Genomic DNA, 25,215 nt, shown 5'->3' with positions numbered 1-25,215 from the left:
AATGGGACAACTAGGTTTATACTTGTCATTTCATTTTTTCCCCATGCTATATCTATATTATACCAAATAACTGCTCTTTTCTTAGATGAAATGATTGCAGAATATTTGCTCTTATATTTTTCCTCTAAACTTGGCACTACCTAATCAACAACCAGACAATTTCTGTAGGACTGATTCTTCTGAGGCATTAAACATAAATACTAAGAAATATGCTGAGTTTGACAGTTCACTCTGAATAATCAAAAGCATGTATTTCTGCCCAATAGTCTCCTACAGTACTTGTCTTAAATAAAATTGATTTGGATGGCACTATGAATGCTTTACATTACTCAACTTGTTACATTTACTTGTAAACAGTGTTCATGTCTTATCTTGCTTGGAAATTCTTTTTTTTTTTTTTTTACTTAATCTCTAAATTTATTTATATTTAAAGATTGCCCCTTGTCAAATTTTACATTTATTTGTCACGTACACAGTATGATGTCTGCACAGGGTTTGCACAGTGTGCATTTTTCGTATCATCTTCTGTTAGAGTTTGACGATTTATTTTACGGTTTTGCAAAGGTTTGGCCAGCTTGAACTTTAAGGAAACATATTGCACTATATGCTTAAATGAGCATACATATAATGCATTAAATCACTGTAGACTTATTTTAAATTTTTTAAGGGTTTATCATCTAATCATATTTCTCTTTTATGCTTATTTTTGGAAACACAGTCTACATTTTTTCAGTACTGTATCAGATCTTAATAATCTTTAAAAAAAATAAAGGTTTGAATATATAATGATGCGGATGTATGCAGAGAGGGTAATAGATAAGCCTTTCAAATGCATTTCCCATGCATGTTTAAATTGCATTTGAAAACCGTGTGAATAATGGGACCAAATGCAAGCATTTTTCTTTTGTCATTTTTCTTCTTTTTGTTTTTGGACAATATTCAAATAATGTGACCTTTTGGGTCATGCAATTATGTTTTTCGGTTCGGTTTAACACTATTACACATTACAATGTTAATGATTAGCAGTCAAGTTCAGGTAAAGTTTGTTGCATATTGAAGTTCACAAATTGACAATTTTACAATTTTTGTTTGCACAAACAACTGATTGTTTCCAGAAAGATGGAAACATATGGACATAAATAAAGAATATTGAGGTAAACAAATTATAAATACCAAATAAAATACTATTTTCTTGCTTATCTGTGTGGGTTTCCTTTGCATTTGCTTGTTAACAACAACAAAGTCCCTAAATAATTTTACAGTTTGGCAGGAATGGTGACCAAAATAACCACTTTTTATAAGTGTGGTGCGCAGAAAAGCATCTCCGGACGCATGAGAAGTCTAACATTGATGTATGTGTTGTAGTAGCAGAAGGCAAAATTAGGTTGCAAATCTCCCTACAGTGAGTGCATGAAAATTCCAGTGTTCAGAGGATTAGCAGTCTGACAACAAAAAAAAGATTTTTCAACTGTACTGTAAGTGGTGGTGTTTTAGTAAATGGCTAATATGTGTAGATATTGGTGCACCTAATGATAGCAGTTGAGCCTATATAGTTTAAAAACAGTGATGTCATACTCATAAAGGAACCCATTAAATACTGTCAACATCTAATGAACAAGAAGACAGTATCCAAAATAATGTGTGAAAAAACAGACAGGAAGTAAAAGCAGTACATTCTTATGTTTCTTGGCGTCGTTTCTTGGCTGTTTAGTCTATTTGAGGGTTAGATTTAGTGCTTTATAAAAAATATGTGAAGGTGTGCATCTTTGAGACCCACTTCCGTGTGTGCTTTTGTGCGTCTTTATATCAGTAAAGTTGCTCACACGGATATGTGATTCCAAACATGCCGAGAACTGTAGAAACTGTAAGGCTACAGAGTCCAACTCTGTCATTTGAGCTTGAGTTTGACGTGTCCGGTCGAAGACAATGTGTACGAAAGCTTGGAGAAGAATGTAAAAAATATAAGCAACCGGAACGGCGCATTTCTGGTAACCTGCTGCAGGCGGAAATCAGGCAGCCCGAGCCACACGCTGTGTGCGTGGCCGACGAGCTTTCAGCCAATCAGAGTGAGCCAGGTCATACAGAGGACCAGGAAGAGAAGATGGCTGCAAAGAATGGAAAGAATGGTCTTCTACAAAAAGTAAGAGTTAATTATCACGTTTCAAAGTTCGCCTGAAAACTTGTTACCGCTTTTAAACGTTGATCTAATCCTAGACATCTTTTTTCTTTTATTACATTGTGTGTTTGTGAGGGCAGAGTGATGTGCAGTGGCCGTGAGCGTGCTAACAGCTAGCGGTTTAAAACGGAAGCGTGTAAGAAAAACATTGGCGTTCTTGAAAATAAACCTTTTTATTTTATCAGCACACACAAAGGAGTCAATCTGACCTGAGTAATTTATAGGCACGTACGCATTAGAACGACATTTGAAGCGTGTAGGAAGGTTTGATCTGTGGGAAAATAATGCCAGATGGCGCGCGCGCGCTTCTCTCTTTAATGAAATAGCGGTTTAACTGTACTCATATAAGCATTATTGGTAGAAAATCCCACACCAGGATTTCTAATTCAATTAAAACTAAAAGATAGAATTTGTGTCTTTGACACTTGAATCTCCTTTTAGAAAAAAAAAGGTAGATGCATGATGCATTTGATAAAATCAGTCATGTCATATGTTCTATGTGATGCCTGGCATTTCATTTAGTATGTTAAAGTGTGTGCTGTTTCGTGGATATAGGTTGGTATAAACGAACTTGAATGATGCATTTTTCATATAATAAATTGTACAACTCTGCTGGAAAATCTCATGTGAATTCTTGCATGATTTCAGTGGAAAATTGATGAAAAACCTGTCAAGATTGACAAATGGGACGGTGCAGCTGTGAAGAATTCTCTTGACGATGCAGCGAAAAAGGCAGGTGCAACTTTTTTTTTTGGAACTGTCTTTGCATTTAATAGTTTCATTCATGCTTGACCTGCTGTCATTTCTTTCTTATAGGTACTCATCGAAAAGTACGGTTACGTCGAGAACTACAACCTTGTAGATGGGCGTCTTTTCATTTGCACCATCTCCTGCCTTTTTGCCATTGTAGCCTTAATTTGGGATTACCTGCACCCTTTCCCAGAGTCTAAACCAGTCCTGGCATGCTGTGTCATTTCATATCCTTCACTGCTTTATCAGATATATTTACAGTGTTACTTATTCACTTTTGGTCCAGCTTTGCAGCTTTTTACATATAATGCTTTTTCATTATATCAGAATTGAAAAGTGCAGTTTTGTTCTGCATTATTTAATTGATTTATCTTTTTTTTTATTTTTTTTTTTTTATAATTTGTCCAGATTCAATACTTTTACTGTTGTTTCCTTAATAATTTCACACATATTTCATAATGATGGGCATTTTAACCTTGTATACCTCGTACAAAGAGAAAAACATCTTTCTTATGGCCGTCCAGAAAGACCCAACTGGAATGGACCCGGATCACACCTGGCAGCTTTCATCAAGTCTTAAAAGGTTTGTCTTACTTTCTTTCTTTCTTTCTTTCTTTCTTTTTTTTTTTTTTGGTCTCGTTCAAGAATTTAGTTGCTTATTTGGGAATGTGTACCAAATGATGAAACTCTTGGAAATCTTTTTACAGGTTTGATGATAAGTACACACTGAAAGCAACCTTTAGAGATGGAAAAACCAAGCAATTTAGGTCGACTGAGTTCACAAAGTCAGTCAGTACATTCTTTGATGGAGAGGGAACATTGGTGATGGACCATTATGAAAAGTGTGTGTCAAAGCTTCATGATACATTGGCGATGGAGAAGAAAACCAAGTAAATTTGAACAGAAACTTATTGTGCCAGCAAAGCCCTACCACACACCGATTTGGGGTGAAGGTGTGATGTAATGTCAAACATTAGCCTTCAGTTACTAAATTTGTTTAACGATTGTCATAACTGTTTTCAATTGGCATCACAGTGTTTCTACCTGAAGGTGCGGTTAGAGTAAATGTCTCAGTTCAGCATTTTTGTGTGAAAGTAAAGTAAAATGTTTTTCACTGGTTTCATTTGGTGATTACCTGATCCTCACGATAGGGAAAATGTAAGAGTTAAATATTGAAATGTTTTTCCTAAGCAGCATCTATTATAGGATGGTTTTGTTCCAGTTTTGACATCCTAGAATTCAATTACAGTGAAAATTATTTTTTTTCTTATTATTTTTTCCCCCTCCCCCTCTCATACAATATATATTGTTTTGCTTAAGAATCATTAAAATGATTGGTGTCAATTTCTTGGATCTTATTTTCCCCCCTAAACATCTGAAAGACTGTTTACTCCAACAGCTGGAGTTAGAATTGTGAATTATTTTCATTTTATTGCTTCACAGGTCAAATAGTGATCATTCTGATATCTATTTAAGTTATATTCATACAAACTGTGTGTGTAGTCTCGATGGGTTTTGTGTGAGAACGTTAAGGTATGAAAGAGCCCAGATTGTGACACACAGCCATGGTTTTAACTTTGTTTATTTTAATCTCAACCAAATAATAATCAAAATTTTTTTTTTAATATATAGTTAGACTTGTACATCTGGATACAGTTTTTATTTGAATGCTAGTTACAGAATAGCTGCAGTCTGTCATTAAATCCACTGCTTTAGGTATTGTTGTGTTGCTGTTTTACAAAAAAGAAAAAAGCGTACAAATTAATAAACATCTCGTCTTTTTATATATATATTTTTTACTGTGCTTTCATTATATCTCTTTACTGTTCATTTTTTAATTAGATTTTATTAGACAGTTTATTAGCTTTATTATTATTAATAAATTATTATAGCATTATTAAAACATTATTTAAAAATTATTTTTTAAAATGTTGTTTACAGCATACCCCAGGATCCACAATTCATTCTAAACTTTAAAAAAATTTGTCATAATATTAACCAGGATTAAGAAACATTCTAAAGAATACTATTTAGCTGTTAGCTTCATCTTATACTCTTGTCTTATTTTTGTAAATTGTTGAGAGATGTCACAAATACAGCGTGACAAGTAGATCTTCCCTCCTTGTACTGGTATACTGTAAAATGGCATTTTCTGTGTGGATGTTGACTGTGTATGTGTGTGCGGGTAACAGTGAGTAGTCTGAAATGCATAAATACCATGCAATGTTTTCTCATAATCCTTAATCCTTAGTTTTCAATGTTTATTGCCACAAACTTGAAAAGTTTTGTTTTGTGGGTTTAGTTATACACATGATTGGTTTATTAATTATTATTCACCTCACCCTGAATTGCCAGCTTTTTTCTGACAACCTTAATACTAAATAAACAAATAAGCATTTCTTATTAAAATAAATTGAATCATGTGATAAAATATTGTTCAGCCTCTGAGACAGAAAAAATATTACTATTACTGAAATGTACTCTAGTTGATAGAAGGTTAATAATCTGGATGTATTTTATTTTAACAAATGCTATTACATTGGCTGTAATTCAACTTATTACTTTATTCACCTAAAATTAATTTTATTCTTTAAAAAAAGATGTTGTATATGTCACACCAGATAGCTTTAAAATGCAATCAGTGGTTGTCATTTGTAACATGCAAAAGTTAGCAGCAGACTGCCATTATGCCAGACTGCTTTCAGAAATGGTTCATGAAACACACAAAAAAACGACAAAAGAAAAAAATAATACAACCTGGTACATAAAATGCAGAGCAAACATTTAATACTTGACAACCCATGAGAAAGAAAACTGGAAAAAGGTGAAAGGGATACAAACAAAGGAAATGTGGGAAAGATGATGAGAATATGATATCGGGACCAAATAATCACATTTTGTTTGGTCATTGTTTTAGCCGGCTTTGTTGCTGAACTATTGTGTGTTGTGAAATACAGGGCTTGAGCTGAGCTGAGCTGCTCCAATTTAATCACAACCAACTGCAAATCTTTGCTTTATTTCAAAATCAGGATAATAACTCTTAAGTCAGTTGTCTAAGACTTTGTCATATGCAGTCTGTAAATCTGTTTTCCTCTGTGATTAAACACTGACATGATTCATTAGGTATAAGCAGAGAAATGTAATGTAAAACAACTAAAAAGGATGTACAGAGGAGTGAATGATGTTTAAGGAATAGTGGTTCCATGTTAAGATCTTAAAGCACAGCATCTGGAAATGAGAAATGGAAAATCTTTTGAGTCGGTTTAGGATACAAATTTAGGTTTAGGGAGAAATTATTAGTAAACCTATTTACTGTAAGTTTAGGAATTGTAAATTGTTTTTAGAAGACATCTTAAACCTTTTAAATACTGAATGTGTAGTACCTGTATCTGCGAGGGCAACCATGGTGTCCCACCATGTATTCTTGGGCATAGCAGTGCTTTCGGCAAAGCCTCGATAGCCACATTTCCAGCTGTGAAAATCTGTATTGAAAGCTGGAAAACAATAATCACACATTTTATGCAAGCAATGTATTAATAAAAACATAAAATTCTTCTAACACAGTCCTAATAAGCATCATCTGATCATTTACTGAATAAAAATGATCGTATGCCTTCACAAGCTGAAAGTAGCAACATCGTGAAGATGATCAATCCCAATGTTTTCATGATCTTTAGCCAAAATGTACAATCTGTGGCATCCTAGTTGTTTCAGGTGTCATTTATACACTATTGCACCCATAAATGGGAGGGGTGGGAGGGGTGGGAGAGGCTTAGTAATAAATCCAGTCCTATATTTTATTTAGAAAATGAAATTTGCAAAGTTGCAGAAAAAAAGAACATGTTTCAATACACACAAAAGTCTTGTGAGTAAAGAGGACAGAAATTAAATATATGTTGATGCATTAACTAATTATAATTAGCCATCCTGGGGCTTCATGTCAATCTGCTCTACAGATTAGACAATATAAATGGTCATTACATATGGTAAAACAATTCTACATAGATTTTACATGATTCTTTTTAAACATCATATACTGTCTGATTTATTTTTTTGCTTAATATTCACTGTTTTTGTGTTAAACTGTTTAAACATTTAGTTTAAATATTTCGTTTCTACTGTTAAACCTAATAAACATGCAGTGGTGCTGCTGTGGTGGACGTGAGGCTTCGTCAGCAAAAAAGTTTCAGATTCCACAGCAACAGCAAAAGAGGCACATGCAGTCCCTTGTGACCAGATACCCCTTACATGTAAACAAGGTTGGAAAACATAATAGTGGTAAAGTGGCAGAGTTAATCATGAATTTTTAGTATGATTTTTTTATATTATAAAAATATATATATTTGGTGCAAATAGGTTGATCAAAAAATACATTAAAAGACCAAGGGTCACTATGTTCCTCATTATTATTATAATTATGGAAATTATTTTGTTATAATAATAATAATATCAACAATAAAAAAGTAGATGATGATGATAATAAAGGGTATATTTAAAAATTAAATAATATATTAAAAATATTAAATATGGTTTTATTCATGTAATGAATACCATTCAGGGTGTCATTCTGCCTCATGCCATATATTCCTGTAATCCACACTGATCCACTACAATGCTGGCTGAAATGAAACAGATATTGAAGTCCAAGAAAGAAAAGAATGAAAGAAGACATTTTTTCATCTATTATCCAATTGCATTTGTAGGTCAGATCATTTTGTTATATATTTTCTTTTAATAATTACTGATAAGAATCTTAGATGTGTGCAATCAAAAGTAAATGCAGTGATACAGAATTTTTTTGGCAAGCAGATAAAGATCGAGCTATGTTTGCATTCATGTTAAAAGGAGGATATAAATTATGAATAGTTTGCAATGTTAGCTTTATACACTCAAAGTTGTCAACCCTCTGGAGATTTTTGTATTTGGTTGATAAAATGCAAAATGATAAATGGGCTAATGATTTTTTGTTTGTTTGTTATGCCAGAAACGCATGTATAGTTATAAGTTAAATTAAAATTCAATAATAAAAAAAAATTCATGTCAGACACGAGCAGAGTTCTTGAGGATGCCATGTGTTTTTTTATTACTGACCTTAACTGCTTTTTTCAAGAAATTCCGCAAGGGGGCGCTTGAATAAATGTACGGATAGCAGCGCCTGCATCTGCCTGCAGGGGAAAGGGTGCACAATTGCATTTGGTGAGGTGTATTTAAAACATGTCTGGGGGTATATCGGTAGAAGAATGCTGAGAATAGTAATAATTTCTATTAAATGTGTTCAGTTATCAGCATGTATCAGAATATAACACTGGATGTACAAGCTAATTAATCAGATGCACAGGTTGCAATCAACCTCCCTGATCATTTCCATATATTGTCTTGCAACAACCTGTAAATGGTTTAGAACAGAAATGCCTAAATAAAGGCATGCAGGCAAAGTTGGCCTGTAGTGATATTTAATTTGGCCTGCCATGCCATAAATGAGAAGAGAGGAAAAAAGGGGGGAAAATATGCTATTTGGAAAAAACTTTTGAAAACTAAGGACCAGCATTTTGACTCTCATTAAAGGTCACTGAATAGTCATTAAACTCTACTGTACAATAAATAGTTTCTCTTTGTATAATTTTAATACAATATTTAATTTTAATACAATATTTATTTAATTTTAATACAATGCAAAATATATTTTTGACCCAGTCAAACTCAATCAAGTTTGATTTTCTTAGCCTTTTATAGGAAAAGGTTTGTGCGCCTCTGGTTTATGCACACAGTGACCATTTTATCACATACACCTGCTCATTTATGCTATCAAATCACTCTGCAGATAGCTCTACAGACCAAGAGCTACAGACAAACATGTTTCACACACGAGACAAAAGGTCACATCTGAGCAACTGATATATCGGCATCTCAATATAATCATGAAATATCATGAATAACACCATAGGTACCGCTGAGGAGTAACATAACTAATCATACTGTATTTCATTTAGCAAAAAGTCATACAGTACAGGATAATGATGAGGAGGAGGAGAATATTATTCACCTCATCCTGAATTGCCAGCTTGGTCCAAAAACCTTAATACTAAATGAACAAATAATGAGCATTTTTATTAAAATAAATGGAATCATGTGATAAAATATTGTTCAGCCAATTACTATTACTGAAATGTACTCTAGTTGATAGAAGGTTAATAGTCTGGATGTATTTTATATTTCATTTTATTAAATGCTATTACATTGGCAGTAATTCAACTTATTACTGTATTCATCTAAAAATGTTGTGTGTCACACCAGCTTTAAAATTCAAGAAGTCTATGTCATTCGTAAAATGCAAAACTTAGCGGAAGACTGCAAGTTTGTAATTTGAGTTTAATAGTGTTAATCTAATCATCACTGCCATTATGCCAGACTGCTTTCAGAACTGGTTCATGAAACACACACATACAAATAAAAGTCAAAAGAAAAGCTAATGCAAACTGGTCTATAAAATGCTGAGCAAATATTTAATACTTTACAACCCATGAGGAAGGAAACTGAAACAGGAGAAAGGGATACAAACAAAGGAAATGTGGGGAAGATGATATTGAGAATATGATATCGGGAAATACAGGGCATGAACTGAGCTGCTCTAATTTAATCACAACCAAATGCAAATCTTTGCTTTATTTCAAAATCAGCATAATAACTCTTAAGTCAGTGGTTTAAGATTTTTTAATGTCATTTGCAGTCTGTAAATCTGGTTTCCTCTGTGATTAAACACTGACATGACTCCTTAGGTATATGCAGAGACAAATGTAATGTAAAACAACAAAAAAGGATGTACAGAAGAGTGAATGCTGTTTTAGGATTAGATTTAGTTTCATGTTAAGATCTCAAAGAACAGCATCTGGAATTTAGGATACAAATTTAGGTTTAGGGAGAAATTATTTATATTTTAGCTTAGGAATTGTACATTTTAAAGATAAAATTGATAAGTCCAGCCGTGAAATTCTGTATTTTAAGATGGAAAACAGAACCATCAACACAGTCCTAATAAGCATAGTCTGATAATTTACTGAATAGAAATTATGTAGATGCATGTAGAAGATGATGATGATGATGATGATGATGATAATAAAATGATGATAATGGTGATGTTGATGATGACAACTACGACGATGATGATTATTATTATTATGACAATAAAGATAATGATGATGATGATGAAGATGATGATAATTATTATGAAGATGATGACGATGATGATTATGACAATCATAATGATTATGACGACGATGATGATGATGATGCCACAACAAACTTTGTCGCTTGCAACAAATGTGTCAACCTCAACCGAGCCATACGAGGTGACGTCATTGCTTTAAGCGCGAGCCTCAGGTTGTAAACAGAGCGCGTGAGAAAGTGAGGGAGAGCGCGCGCGCTGAGGGATCAATGCGCGAGATTTCTTCCCACCCAGCCAGTTACTCAGGGGTGCGCTTGGGAGGAATGGCATATCTCATGGCAGCTTTCTCAGTCAGCAATACTACTGTGACCAACTCGATCATAATGGTAAGAAAAACAACCAGTGTTCATTTCTGTGGCTGTTTATTTGTGGTTAGATCAGACCGTCTGATGGGAACCACTGTAAGATACCTGAACCGGTGAAACAGTAGCTGTTCGATTGTGTCTCTAGCAAATGAACTTAAGTTACCTCCTCTGACACTAGAAATAAAGAACAGCAGTGCACCTTGTAGAAGAAAATGCGAAGGAATTAGTATAGTGTTACAAAATTTATTTATTAAATATATATTATTTTATGATTTAAAGTAATTATACTACAGAATAGGACTTTAACAAGTGTATATAAAAGCTCCCAACATTATTAGTGTCCACTTACACCCTGAAACAATCCATTTGATTAAGTTTATTTTTCATTTCCACTGTAAATGATGTCCACTTAATTGGTATATACTATAAGCAGAAAAAAGACAACACCTCTGCTTTTAGAGATGGCAGTAGATTGTTTTCAAATAAACATCTAAACATGAAATTTATTCGTGCATAAGCAATAGCCTGGATGTTTTCCTTCTGCTGAACCACAGAGAACCTTTGGCTGATAGTAACCCTGTGACCAGAGGGACAGGGATTAGACACCTGCACGTCTCTTTGTGTTTAGCCGTCCACAGTTCCCTGATAGTGTTCAACACGATTACTGCACACACCTGAATCGCAAAACAAAGGAGAATGATTTAAAAAATTGTTTACCCGCTATTAATGGCAAAATTTAAGGCTTCACAAACAATGTGACGCATAATGCTTATGTAGTCATACTGAATATAGGAGAAATATTATAGTTATAGTACAGTACAATTATTTCCTCTGTATAATAGAAGCTGTTTTTCTTTACCTTGTTATTATGTTTCTTTTCTTTACCTTTTCATTATGTTATCTCAGAACGCCAACGGACCTCCTGATCTCATGCTTGACACCAGGACAGTATGTGTTTCCATTGATGATGTAATGACCAATCAGACTGGCAGCCAAGAGACCCCACTGTTACATGCACACCTGAAAAAAGTGGAGAACAGCCTAACAGAGGCACAGCGCTTCTCATACCTGCCACGCAGACCAGCGGTCAATATTGAATTCAAAGACCTCTCATATTCAGTCTGTGAGGGACCATGGTGGAGAAAGAAAGGTATTGTAAGATTTCATGAATAAATTCAAAGGCTTGACTTAACTTTGCCTTAAATCATTAATTGAAAACATCAAATTTTTTCTACATATTAAAACAAATTTTTATTAATAGTTTGAATATTGAATCATTATTTGCATGAACTGAATTTGCACACTGGAATGTGAGTGCAAAAACCTTTCTGTAAAAATTAAGTTGACATCATTCTGACTGTATCAATCAATTTATCATACAACCATCAAACAATACTAGTAATCAACGCTCCATCAGTGGCAAATGCATAATTCTACATGTTAAATTGATAATCTTGACATCACATGTAATACATATTTGTAATGCCAGTTATGAATCAGCTGGAAGAGTAAGATAAAAGTTATTTATTTATTTGTTTTTAAAAAACTCTACGGGGCTTTAAGTGAAAATTTGTTGTCAATTGTCATTTTTTTTGTACAAATCCATAATCCAGTTTGGGTGGTGTGATCTTGCAGTATGTACTAATCAAAAAGCAGTAGTGGACAGGAAATCTTTTTTTTATTTCTCTGTTTAAGTATATTTTTCAAGCATCTGTAGTTTATCAGAGTATTTTCAAACTTTCACTGTTCATTACTTTCACGCATTACATTTTAATGCATAATATAGTACTCTTTTAAAAGTCATTTATTTATTTATTTACTTTGTGAACCACAGAACTTAAAGGTTGAAATGATTATGTTTGCACTTCTTGAAAGTCGAAAGTATGCTCTGATCTTACAATAATCAGCAAGCAAGTTTATTTTTATTTATTTTTTTACTTGAACTACATGAATCCTGTAGCCAACCAAGTATTGCTTGCCTAGCACCTGACCCATACAGTAATTCACCTGCTTTTATACCTGCAGCTTTATGGGCAGCAATGCAAAATAATGGTCTATATATGCTAACGTCTAATATATGCTAATGGTCTTTATATAATAACATATTAGGGAAGCCTGTTGGCATTTTTGCTAGTACACCAACATGCATTGATGCTTAGACTATGACTTTAAAATTATATGTAGTTTGTCATGATTATTTACACCCCTTTCTTATAATCTATTTTTAAACATAACACCTGCAAACAATGGCTGCTTCAGGATGAGGGGTTACAATGATTTAGTTATGGACATATAGGTCACTTGGATGTCTGTTTGTTAGTACATACTGTTTTTTTTTTTTTTATGAAGTAAGTAATGTGGTAAATGTAGCTTACAAAGACATCTAGCAGAGCTGGTTTACAGCCCTAGTGAGTGGCTAAGCAGGAGAGTATACATTGTGGTATAGCACAAAGAAAATCAGGCCATGTTTAAAACATTACAAAAACTGTGAGGTGACAGTGAAGTCTTGGCAAGTATTAGCTAAAATCCTTGAAGTATAGATGAAAATAGTACACAATTTGCCGTATTTTGTTGATATGTATTTTTTCTTGTTCAGATATAGTGTATGTACAAGAGTCATACTATTACTTTGTACACAATCGTGCTGTTTTAAAATATTCATGAATGTGTCCCTGTTACTGGTTAGCTCACAGAACTGGCTATACAGTTTGTCTCCTCTTTACCATTCATCAATTAAATTTGAACTCTTTCTTTCTGAAAGCCAGTGTGAAAGTACTGTCTGCATATTAGGCATGATGCCCCAGAGCAACTATAGAGCTTGTACAAAAACTGTTAGAAATGGAAGCATGATCAACATGTCCTTTCATTGGGTAATGATTCTAGAGTGAATCAGGCTGATCCTGTTGTACTGTAGTTAGAATACACTATGACTATATGTACATAGAACGAAGTGAATAAATGTACATAGAACTATATGGGAATAATATTAATGGGTTCTTGATTTGGTCCAAAACATCTAAGACATCTGTCCTTCACTGGTTCTTCATCCCTAACTGACTGCAACTGTATCCAATGCCTTTAAGCTGTCTAACAAATCTTTGTAATCCATACTTAGTGGAAAGTGAGATCTGGCAACAGTATTGTCAGCGACCCTGATCCATGCTCTCAGCTCAGTTGGTAACTGTCGGTCAACAAACTCTATTAACCCTGGTTATGAGCAAAGAGATTGGACTGGGTTTCTCCAATTAGGATGAAACTATTAGCACATATGGAAATAAGAACAGAACAGATTGATGTGTAGGAAGGCCTTTTTGGTTGCTAGGTAAATTGATGTTTAATTGATTGAAGTGTGATATTTTGTGGCATGTGCCTTTTATAATACAGTCAGATAAAGATTAGTTCTTCAACAAACATTTTGTTTTTTTGCAAATGCAAACATGCTAAATGTTGCTCTAAAATTGCCCCAGGTTTCGGCCTTATGTTCAGGGGGTTAGTACTTCAGATGTATAATGTGATGTTGTTGGATTAAAAAAAGAGATTAATATCAGTAACAAGACTATTAAAGGCCTTATATTCTGTAAGCCTACACTCTGTAAGCCCTCATTCGTCTTTAAAAGTATATTTTCCAAAAATTGCTTTCATGCTTCTGTTAAAGGTACCTAGAAACAAAATGCTCTCAATGGTCACAAAGTTAAGAAATATACAGCACTAAATGTAGCATCCCACCACTGATCCCAACATCTTTGGTCTACATAATCTAGCTTTTTTCAGCACAAGCTGATTCCCCTTGTTTATTTCTGAGAGAAAATGCTGATTTAAGAGCTGGACGTGCTGATCAGTGACACAACAAGCATATGTGACAAATGTTTTCACTTTTTCTATTCATTTGTGAGACTTTGATTTGGGATCACACCTCATTTGGGGCCAGAATGAATAAAAGATTTGATACAGGGAACCAGATGCCATAAATAGCAGAGAAATACCTGTGCCAGTTTTACTTAAACATTAGAATGTCCAGCCAAAGAGTGCAAGTATGTTTAATAACTCATCCAAAAAAGTTTTCATTTACTTTTGTAAACAATAATGTCTATGTAAGTTATGTTGGAATGTTCTGTGTTTTGCAGTGGTATAACACACCTCAATGCTCTAACTATACTATACAATAGTACTATAAAAACACAGACCCTGGTATTGCAGGGGTTTCAGTGTAATTCTTCTTAATGTAGCCCTTCTGCACAAACACCACTCCACTGTTTATTACATATAACATGCTGCTGGTAGCTACTGAGACTGCCCACGTATGTTCTGTTTTACTGCATAGTTGTTATGTATGGTGATGTAAGATTATGAATGTTCAAACCCACCTTCTTTAGCAGGTAGGATTGGAATCCCACACTAAACAGGACAGCGAAGGTCAGAGATATTTGTTCATTGCTTGTAAGGATTGAGAGTGCAAATCCAATTAATTTTGCAGCCACTGAAATCAACTATATTAGCAGTTTGAAATACAGTTTTACAGAAAAAAAATACAGTTTTAATGGCAGAATGTTAATGAGAAGAGTAATAATTTATCATAGCACTATTGGAATTTTTGGGGAGGTTTCCCACCAACTGCATGTCATTTTAATGTTCACTGTATATAGAAATTGAAAATAGTCTATTCATAATGCTACGAGCAACATACATACTGTACATATGCATGCATACATACAATGTACATTTTAAAAACCCATCCAAATACAGAGTACAGAAAATGTACATTTCAGAAAAGTATTTAGAAATGACTCAGCACTCAACACCTTGGATCAAATTCAGACTGCTTTGTTAAATTGGACAAAAGTAACTGGATTAGTAGAACTAGAGGGGGAAATGCAGGGGTCATATGACAAGTGAGAATGAACATTATTCTTTAGGAAAAAAGGCAATCATGCAAAAAATTTAAGAAACACAAAGGGTGTATAACAAATGCTTCCATTCACCACATGCACAAAGAGCCACTTATGTAAGTAGGAAGTGCTAGGTGAATATGTTTTTATTCAGGTAGAGTCAGACATTGGGGGAAAACCAACATTCTGCTGTAATCTCTGGGAAATGATTCTCACAGGTACTCACTGGCCTGTTCTCTTCATTCTTAGGTTACAAGACCTTGCTGAGAGGCATCTCTGGCAACTTTACCAGTGGAGGTCTAGTGGCCATCATGGGGCCCTCAGGAGCAGGAAAGTCAACACTCATGAATATCTTGGCAGGATATAGGTGAACACAACAAATCCATATCTCACACACACATACACACAAGCCTATTCACCATATGCTTTATGTGTTTTATGTATGCAGATGTGGGGAAAATGTTCTCTGCGGCTTTGTGAATATTAGAACAAAGAGCAGCAGAACCATTTTAGCTTTGTAAATTCCCTTTTCTGAATGGATTATCAAGAGTTAATTATATATCTCTGTGTGTGTCATGTGTTTATTTTTTTAAAGGATAAACGTAAAGGAAAATACGTGATCAAAGAATACTTTGTTCTCCACTGCATAGATTAATATCACTGCAAATTTTTATTTCAAATAAAACAAGTTGCGTTTGAGTTTAGATATTATATGGTCCAAAAAATATATGCTTTATCTTTTAGGGAAACAGGCATGAAAGGAAATATCTTGATAAATAGGCAACCCAGAGATCTGAGGTCCTTTAGGAAAGTGTCTTGTTACATTATGCAAGATGACATGCTTCTACCACATATGACAGTCCAGGAGGCCATGATGGTAAGGAGCTACTAAAAGCTTAGTGTGCTTTCTGTGAAAATCTTTGTATGTAGCTGTTTGTCTCACATTTATTGTATATGTGAAGAAAACCAAATCAAAGAACATAGTTTCTTGCAGAATGTCTATATTAAATACTATTTGTGCCACATTAGATTAGATTAGATTAGATTAGATTCAACATGCTGGGTAGCTACCATTTAGCTCTCTATGGTTAAAGATATAAGGGTTGGAGACCTTAATTGGTATTTCACAGAAGCAAGAGAAAGTAAACCATAGTGAACCATAGATTACCAAATCAAATAATGGTTTGTTGTTAAAAAGCCTCTGAAATCTGCCTCAGGTGTCAGCTAATCTGAAACTCCAGGAAAAGGAGGAGGGTAGGAGAGAGATGGTAAGAAATAAAAACTCTTTACACATTAACTGTGTTGTCTGATGGAATTTAGAGCATAGAACTGTAATTGATCATATTGGATTATTTCTGTGATCTCTTTGATTTAGATTTTCTTCCTGTGATTTTGAAGTATAAAATCTAATGTGTAACTATGATTTTTGAAATTAAAATAGTATTGTGAGACTAAATATCAGCATAGTTACAGCACAGCTTGCTGAGTCAAATAAGTGGCCCAAAGCAACTGTTCTACATTCCTAAAGAATGATTTTTCTGTAGGTGAGTGAGATCTTGACAGCACTTGGCTTAATGGAATGTGCTAAAACACGCACATCAAACCTCTCTGGAGGCCAAAGGAAACGCTTGGCCATTGCCTTAGAACTTGTCAACAACCCACCTGTCATGTTTTTTGATGAGCCCACAAGGTGAATTCCCTGAGAAACACTCACTTATAATATGTAATAGCCTTTTATTTTGAAATAGCAAAACAAAAATTACAACAACAATGACCACAGCTTGTTTTTATACAATATATAGACAAAAGTTTGTGGACATCTGACCATAATTTGTATGTGCTTTTTGAACATCCCATTTTACATTTATGACCCATTTGTTATATTAACCTCCACTTATCTGTGAAGATCCACTAGATTTTGGAGTGTAGTTGTAGAGATTTGTGCTCATTTACTTTTACAAGTATAGTTTAGTAAAGTCAGGTACTAATGTAGGATGAGCTCTTCTACTGCAACTGCTGTAACCCATATCTTCAGGTAGCTGGCTTAGGCCTTCTAGTTTAAGTCAAGGAAAATTGTATGCTATTGCATTGTCCAGAGACAATCTATACAATTGTGTGTTTCCAGCTTTGTGTTATCAGTTTGGAGAAGAATCACATATAGCTGGAAAAGTCAGGTGTTCCAATACTTTTGTCCATATATTGTACATGCATGTGTATGTGTGTGTGTTTGTATGCCATGTTCTGTGTAGTTTATGAATGAATACTTCAAAACTGATGACTGATCTTTAGAAATAGAAAAGCTGCTTCTGACTGCTTCTGGCTTTTTCAGTGGACTGGATAGCTCCTCCTGTTTCCAGGTGGTCTCACTGATGAAAGCTCTGGCTCAAGGAGGTCGAACAATTATTTGCACTATTCACCAGCCCAGTGCCAAGGTTTTTGAGCTCTTTGACAAAGTAAGCTATAGAGACTTTGAGAGTAAGTAGTAGATGTGTAGCTTGTAAATGTAGAAGTGAGGTTGTAATAACATAAAACAATATAATAGTATTATTCTATAAGTTAGTATTTTATAAGTTAGTAAATTCCTTTAGCATTTTATCAGTATTGGCAGTTCTGGCTTACTAGGCAAACTGTGAAAAAAATAAGACAGAAGCCTCCCTCACCCCACCTGCCCGATTTCTCCTCCAGTTCTTTAGGCTTCTAAGCAACACAAACAGAAGAGACGATGATAGTAATATAGTACAAGATGCCCATTCTGATAAAGTTAAATGCCTGATGCAGTGACATGAAAAACAACTTTATCTCACAATTTGACAGCTGTTTTTAAATTGTTTTACAGCTTTATGTTCTGAGCCAAGGTCAGTGCATTTATCAGGGAAAAGTATCAAACCTAATCCCGTATCTAAGGGAGCATGGCCTCAACTGCCCTACATATCACAACCCTGCTGATTTCAGTAAGTACAATCTTTAGTGTTGAGGTCATGCCATATTTTAAACAGTGCATGTTGTGTGTGTTCCACATGCTGAAAAAGATGGGTAATAGTATATATGAAATCTTTTCCCTCAGTAATGGAGGTGGCCTCTGGAGACTATGGTAACCATATGCCTCAGTTGGTAAAAGCTGTCAATGAGGGCAAGGGTGAGAAAGATTACAAAAGTGAGATGAATGGTGATGGAGCTCTGAACTCCTTCTTCTGGCATAAACCATCTGATGAGGTACACACAATGCTGTTCCTATAAAATGCAATAAAACTTTTAGTCTGGAAATAATAATCAGTTTAACTAAACAAATGGGCTAATGCAAGCTCATTTAAATAATAATTGTGTTATTTTTTGCTATATGAAAAAAATCTATTTTTTTCTCTAGGACTCCTCTTCCACTGAAGGTTGTCATAGCTTCTCCGCCAGTTGTCAGACCCAGTTCTGTATCCTCTTTAGAAGAACGTTTCTTAGCATCATGAGGGATTCGGTAAACATAATTGCTGATCACTGCATAAATGTAGTAACATAATATTTGAACAAAGACCATTTCATATTGATTCAATATTTAACATTTAATATTGCTAGCTAATAAATCAGGCAATTTAATTAAATAAATAAAAATCAGTCCAGAAACAGAGCCCTAATTATCGTAAACAGAGTGCACAAGGCTATAAACTCAAGCATGCTTTTAGTTATTAAATATACAATAACTGTGCCTGGTGTAAGCCTATATATCTTTGCATTTTTAAAACAATGCCAACATTTTAATATATAAATGAATTCCAACAGTTAAGCTTTCTTTATGTTACCTTCCAACAGGTGAATATACACTATTCACTATATACACTATTGACTAGCTAAGTCAAAACATGCCCTTTTAAATCAACTCTTTATTTCAGCACTCACCAGGAAGATTATACTTGCAAAAGATGATGTTTAATATAAAACATACAGTGCGTTATACTATATCTCTTAATTAACTTATTTTATTAAATAAGCATACCATTTCTTTAAATAGTTATACTTAAACAGATGACATCAGTACAGAAGAGTAGAAGTATACTTATGAGATCAGACTGATTAATCTGTATGTTCAAATAGAGGCTTTATAATATAATATTATATTCTATAATATTATACTTTTCATATTGCAATTTCTATTAATCACTCTTGCATAATATATGAAAAAAATCATACAATATTCTTTTTTTTACTAGGTGTTAACCCACTTGCGCATCACCTCTCATATTGGAATTGGGCTCCTGATAGGGCTTCTGTACCTTGGCATTGGAAATGAGGCCAAGAAAGTCCTCAGCAACTCTGGTTTCCTATTTTTCTCTATGCTCTTCCTTATGTTTGCTGCTCTGATGCCCACTGTGCTAACCTGTGAGTTCATTAAATAGCAAAAACCATCTTTCTTTCTTTCTTTCTTTCTTTCTTTCTTTCTTTCTTTCTTTCTTTCTTTCTTTCTTTCTTTCTTATTTGTTTGTTTGTTTGTTTGTTTAACGGTATATTTCCTTTTAACTTGCATGTCTGAAAACATAGTCATTATCTTTTATTTCAAACAGCATTGATGTTTTTGTATCCTGAGTAATGTTAATTGATATATAATGTATTTTTAAATCTACATATTCTCAATCTGCAAAATTATTTCCTTAACAGTATAATGTATAGTCTCATTCTTGTCTAATAATAATAATAAAATAAAAAAATTATGAAAATATTTTCTTTTGTATTTTCAATCCTAGTCCCTCTGGAGATGGGTGTCTTTTTGAGAGAACACTTAAATTACTGGTACAGCCTGAAGGCGTACTATCTAGCAAAGACTATGGCAGACGTCCCATTCCAGGTATCGTGTCTTAGTTATGTTACTTTTAGAAATGTCTGATAGTTGACAAATAATGGCTATAACATTGCATTTCCTGTAGTTGTTGAAAGGTTGGATAAACTTGACATTTTCATGGTGCAATAAGAACGAAAACAGTGGGCACCATGGCACTAACATGTTATTGAAGCTCAGAGGGGATTTGCAAGGGTCAGAGAAGGGTGCTCCAATTTTGGAAAATCCAGCAGCAGCATTATATAAGCAGGATGTGCTTTTCTCTAAAACCAATATTCACTAATGGGTACAACATTTGTGAACATAAGCTGTTAAATTATTTTTTATACAGCAGTTTATTATTATTATTATTATTATTATTATTATTATTATTGATATTATTATTACTGTTGTTAATACTTATAGTATTAAGAAAAACAAACATGTTTGTGAAGATCTACAAGAATTTGTAACTCTCTAAAACAATGAATTGTAACTACTGTATAAGTGATTTTTACTGATTCTGGCTTATAGATTGTATTCCCAGTGGCATACTGCAGCATTGTTTATTGGATGACCTCTCAACCATCAGACGCTGTTCGTTTTATCCTCTTCTTGGCTTTGGGCACACTGACATCATTGGTGGCACAGTCTTTGGGGCTCTTGATTGGGGCAGCATCTACATCATTGCAGGTGATTCAAAACTTGGATCTCCTTTTATTGACTAATTCTAATTTTATGGTAATTACTGATTTGATAATGCAGTGGGTTTTTTTTTATATTCTATTTTTAGGTGGCCACATTTGTAGGGCCAGTGACTGCCATACCTGTTTTGCTATTTTCAGGATTTTTTGTCAGTTTTGACACCATCCCAAAATACCTCCAGTGGATATCTTACATTTCCTATGTCAGGTAAGAAGTATTGCATTTAGTCTTAGTAATTGTAGTGTAATTATTTTATACATAGTCTTTATTAAGAATATTTTTATTGGAAAAGTAATGTAGTTAGATTTATAATTATTTAACAATATATAGTGAATTACACTAAATATTTTGTTAATCAATAATAGTGTATTAAGGTGATACTGTATCATGGTTTTCTACGATCCAGTACTAGGGTTAGGGTTAGGGTTAGGTGTGTTAAAAATAGTATGAGTTTAATCGCTCGAAGTATCATTGTAAAATGAAAGTCTGTTAATGCATTCATTCATGTAATGAGACTTTTGGCGGTTGTTTATTACAGCTGTTTTGTGGTTTTTACAGGTATGGCTTTGAAGGAGTTATCTTGTCTATCTATGGGCTGGACCGCGAGGACCTACACTGTGACAAAGATGAGACATGCCACTTCCAAAAATCCAAGGCTATTTTAAAGGAGTTAGATGTTGAGAATGCTAAATTGTATATGGACTTCATTGTCCTGGGCATCTTCTTTGTCTCCTTGCGTCTTATTGCCTACTTTGTCCTCCGCTACAAAATCAGTGCAGCGAGGTAGACGACAGGACAGCAATAACTTTAAGAAGATTCTTGTCCTTAGGAATGATGAGCAGAGAGAATGCATTGATTCTTTCTTCAAACTGCAAAAAAGGCTGATATTTATGTGGAGGTCCTTATAGGACAAAAATACACTGAACAGTGTAGACTACTCACCTTTGGTGCACTATTTTGCACACCACCATGGATTTCCATAAGGATTGACAGTGTAAGCACATGTGCATGTGACAATCTACAGTTGGTTTGAACAGTTGGACTCATATCATGTATTTTTGTCATGCTGTGCAAATTGTGTCTAACATTCAGTTTGCTTGTGTATGATGAATGCAACCCTTAATAAATAGGAAACAACAATCATAATTAGTATGTAATTCTCATAAACAGGAAAGGGCTTTACATTTTTAAGAGTTGGACTATTACCTCTATACCTCTAACTTTATAGTGCTGCAATGCTTTTTAGACTTTTTTTAGACATGCTTAATTAATGAATTATGCAATAAAAAAAATCTGTGTATCACATTACACTATTTGTGGACATACATAATTTTTAAATGCACTGGACGCTCAGTTAAATTGTTGATTCTAATCTTAAGTATGCAGGCTCATACACTTTATATACAGTAGCTCGAAGAGATACAAGGTCTTTGTTACTTGGATAGGGGGAACTATGTCTACTGGGATTTTTTTTTTTCCAGGCAGATACCGACTTGTTATGTTTGCTATTTTCAACTTTGGCCTTAGTAACATCCAAAAACAAGACTTAATCTGCCTTGGTTCTAATGTGGCCCAAGTGGGACTGAAAAGTGATTTGTTGTACATTGCATCTAATGCATTATTTTATAGAATTCACAATTATAGCCATGCAATCTTTCATTGCCACTGTTATTCAGTGACTCAAAAACCATTAATATCCTTAGTAAGGCAGTAGTACTTTTATTTAACAATCTTCATAATGGGAATTTGACTACTGTACAACTTTTTAAACAAAGCTCAATTCACCTTGAAAGCTTATCTATTACATTGTGTGCACAATGCACCAGATAGATGGTTAGAGGTCAAGAAATAATCAAATACACAAGATTATATGTTGTGCTCTCAATTTGCTATCTTGAGTTTTTAAGAGAATCAGGATTAGACATTAATTCGACAAAAATATTAGTAATAAATCAGCCTCATAAGGGTGGCCTAAAATATACTGATCCACAAAATATTTCTTGAGTTGCTTGAAAAACTTTTGATATTTATATATTGACATGATTTATTCTGATGTCACTATGTATAGTTTTTTTTTGTTGTTGTTGGTATTTTAAATTATACACCCCTGCTAATATCACAGATAGACTGTATTAACTTGCCATAATAAGTACATGTACATATGTTTTTGTCAGTGTACTGATATTCCACATACATAATGTCCATGTTGTGTTACAGCAAACTGTTTTATAATGTCAAATTATGAATTCGTTTCAGTACTTAAAGCTGTAACAAAATTGGCATTTATTTATCATCGACTTGCCTGTGACACAAATGCATATGAATAAATATAGAGCAACTATGAATATAAGCATATCAGCATATATTTGACCAAAAATATTTTGATGGTTATATTTATTTCACTCTTTAGATAGACACACTATACAATGCATTATAACTATTAATGAATAAAAACAAAGTTGTGGCTAAACAAAACAAATATAAAAAAAAAACATGAATGATTAGCCAGATGTTGACATTCATTTGCATTTTATTAGAAAAAATAATAATATCTGTGTTGCATATGCATATAAAGAAGAAAAGTTTACTGTGGACCTTAATGTGGAAATGTTAATTCAATCATGGATTTGACACATTTTCATGTGAATGTAAAACTATTTTATTTTAATAGGTTTGTCTAGGAGGCATTATCATGTCTGTCTTTTTTCTGTGTATATTGGCTGCATATTATTTTAGATTTTTTTGTTTATTTAGTATTCGAACAAATCACTTCAGGTAAATGGGACAGCATCGTAGAAGTTAATTAATTCTTCAGGGAAAAGCATGTAGCTTTTCTTTGAGGTTTACACTAGAAAGATCAATACGAAATTTCAATTATTAAAAGATTATGTTTTAGTAATAGGATAATTGATCCTCACAAAATATTTCTTGAGTTGCTTGCATAAAAAAGCTGCAAAAAATAAACAAACTTTTAAAAAACATCTTAAAAGGGACAATTTATGAGGTCATGATTCATTCTGACTTAAAAATTATATGTTTAAAGCCATTAGTTTAAATCATGCACCCTTGCTAAGAACACAAATAGTTTATTTTAAATTGGTATTATAATTCAATTGATTTCAATAAATGTTTATTTGTATAGCGCTTTTAACAATAAACGTTGTCTCAAAGCAGGTTTACACAGATAATATGGTGATAAAAAATTAATATGTTCTTTATAAGTAAGTTTGTCCCTGATGAGCGAGCCGGTGGCGACTGTGGCCCAGATGGCATAAGGAAGAAACCTTGAGAGGAACCAGACAATTATAACATATTATACATAAAATAATACATGTTATGAGTTTTCCAGGGTACTGACAATCCACATATAGAATGTCTATGTTATTTCACAGCAAAATATTTCCATCAACCTGCAAATACGTATCTGTTAAAAAAAAAATGTTAGAATATGTGAAATGTTGTATGATTTATAATGCTAGATTTTGTTTTTTGAAATTTTAATACAGAGAACTTCATCAAGACTGACATTTTTATCCTAGTGAGTTTTCTGTGACACAAATGTATAAACATATTATTTGTATCAACATATTTTCTACCAAAAATGTTTTTTAACAGGATATTGCATGTTAATAGCACATTTATTCATTATTTAATATGTGTATAAAGCAATGGCGGGCCGACTGGGCCAGCAAGTCCTACTCCGCTGGTCTAAACTGAAAAACACTGATACTTACAGTACAGACCAAAAGTTTGGACACACCTTCTCATTCAAAGAGTTTCTTTATTTTCATGACTATGAAAATTGTAGAGTCACACTGAAGGCATCAAGGGCTATTTGACCAAGAAGGAGAGTGATGGGGTGCTGCGCCAGATGACCTGGCCTCCACAGTCACCGGACCTGAACCCAATCGAGATGGTTTAGGGGTGAGCTGGACCGCAGAGTGAAGGCAAAAGGGCCAACAAGTGCCAGGCATCTCTCGGGGAACTCCTTCAAGACTGTTGGAAGACCATTTCAGGTGACTACCTCTTGAAACTCATCAAGAGAATGCCAAGAGTGTGCAAAGCAGTAATCAAAGCAAAAGGTGGCTACTTTGAAGAACCTAGAATATGACATTTTTCAGTTGTTTCACACTTTTTTGTTATGTATATAATTCCATATATAATTCCACATGTGTTAATTCATAGTTTTGATGTGTATTACATTTCTAATAGTCTGTTAATTACATGGCTTTTCTTGTTGCAGCAACATACACAAGTGTAAGTTAAGGTTAAAGTTCCAATTCAATCCTTTATCAGCCATCAAAGGTATCTGCCATACCTTCTTCACAGTCAGCACTGCAGGCTCTTGTAGTGTAAAATCCATGTTGCTTGAA

At 33.8% G+C, this 25,215-nt stretch overlaps 3 protein-coding genes across 5 annotated transcripts; 2 read left to right on the top strand and 1 right to left on the bottom strand.

Annotated features, from left to right (window-relative positions):
* The first annotated feature begins 1,828 nt into the window (after window positions 1-1,828).
* On the top strand, window positions 1,829-4,270 carry spcs2 (signal peptidase complex subunit 2). The gene is made up of 5 exons (XM_046863446.1): window positions 1,829-2,140; window positions 2,825-2,908; window positions 2,993-3,153; window positions 3,375-3,509; window positions 3,634-4,270. Exons 1-5 carry the CDS (start codon window positions 1,844-1,846, stop codon window positions 3,818-3,820), a joined length of 864 nt encoding a protein of 287 aa, XP_046719402.1. The 5' UTR covers window positions 1,829-1,843; the 3' UTR covers window positions 3,821-4,270.
* On the bottom strand, window positions 4,211-9,118 carry defbl3 (defensin, beta-like 3). The gene is given in 3 exon segments (XM_046863448.1): window positions 4,211-6,376; window positions 6,379-6,420; window positions 6,540-9,118. Coding segments are annotated over 3 exon segments (186 nt in total). The 5' UTR covers window positions 6,595-9,118; the 3' UTR covers window positions 4,211-6,287.
* A 1,082-nt stretch (window positions 9,119-10,200) lies between these two features.
* Window positions 10,201-23,984, top strand: abcg1 (ATP-binding cassette, sub-family G (WHITE), member 1). Of its 3 annotated transcripts, none has more exons than XM_046863671.1 (15): window positions 10,201-10,265; window positions 11,395-11,603; window positions 15,589-15,706; window positions 16,084-16,216; window positions 16,557-16,607; window positions 16,884-17,029; window positions 17,669-17,792; window positions 18,176-18,290; window positions 18,404-18,552; window positions 18,704-18,805; window positions 19,536-19,704; window positions 20,067-20,167; window positions 20,672-20,830; window positions 20,931-21,049; window positions 21,401-23,984. In XM_046863671.1, exons 1-15 carry the CDS (start codon window positions 10,201-10,203, stop codon window positions 21,627-21,629), a joined length of 1,989 nt encoding a protein of 662 aa, XP_046719627.1. In that variant the 3' UTR covers window positions 21,630-23,984. The 3 variants fall into 3 exon arrangements, with proteins under 3 accessions (XP_046719627.1, XP_046719626.1, XP_046719625.1); XM_046863670.1 differs by having other exon boundaries at window positions 10,245-10,474; window positions 11,360-11,603; window positions 20,983-21,049; XM_046863669.1 differs by having other exon boundaries at window positions 10,246-10,474; window positions 11,360-11,603; window positions 21,401-23,982.
* The last annotated feature ends 1,231 nt before the right edge of the window (window positions 23,985-25,215 follow it).

This window comes from Silurus meridionalis, chromosome 12 (genome assembly GCF_014805685.1).
Source record: "Silurus meridionalis isolate SWU-2019-XX chromosome 12, ASM1480568v1, whole genome shotgun sequence".
Lineage (NCBI taxonomy): Eukaryota > Metazoa > Chordata > Actinopteri > Siluriformes > Siluridae > Silurus > Silurus meridionalis.
This window is presented reverse-complemented; position numbering and strand designations above follow the sequence as displayed.

Coding starts and splice junctions, on each gene's coding strand:
- spcs2 (XM_046863446.1), top strand. CDS start 1,844: ATGCCGAGAACTGTAGAAACTGTAAGGCTACAGAGTCCAACTCTGTCA. Junction 2,909..2,992: donor TTGACGATGCAGCGAAAAAG/GCAGGTGCAACT, acceptor TCTTTCTTATAG/GTACTCATCGAAAAGTACGG. Junction 3,154..3,374: donor CTGGCATGCTGTGTCATTTC/ATATCCTTCACT, acceptor ATAATTTCACAC/ATATTTCATAATGATGGGCA.
- abcg1 (XM_046863669.1), top strand. CDS start 10,358: ATGCGCGAGATTTCTTCCCACCCAGCCAGTTACTCAGGGGTGCGCTTG. Junction 17,793..18,175: donor TTTTTGAGCTCTTTGACAAA/GTAAGCTATAGA, acceptor ATTGTTTTACAG/CTTTATGTTCTGAGCCAAGG. Junction 19,705..20,066: donor GATGCCCACTGTGCTAACCT/GTGAGTTCATTA, acceptor TTTCAATCCTAG/TCCCTCTGGAGATGGGTGTC.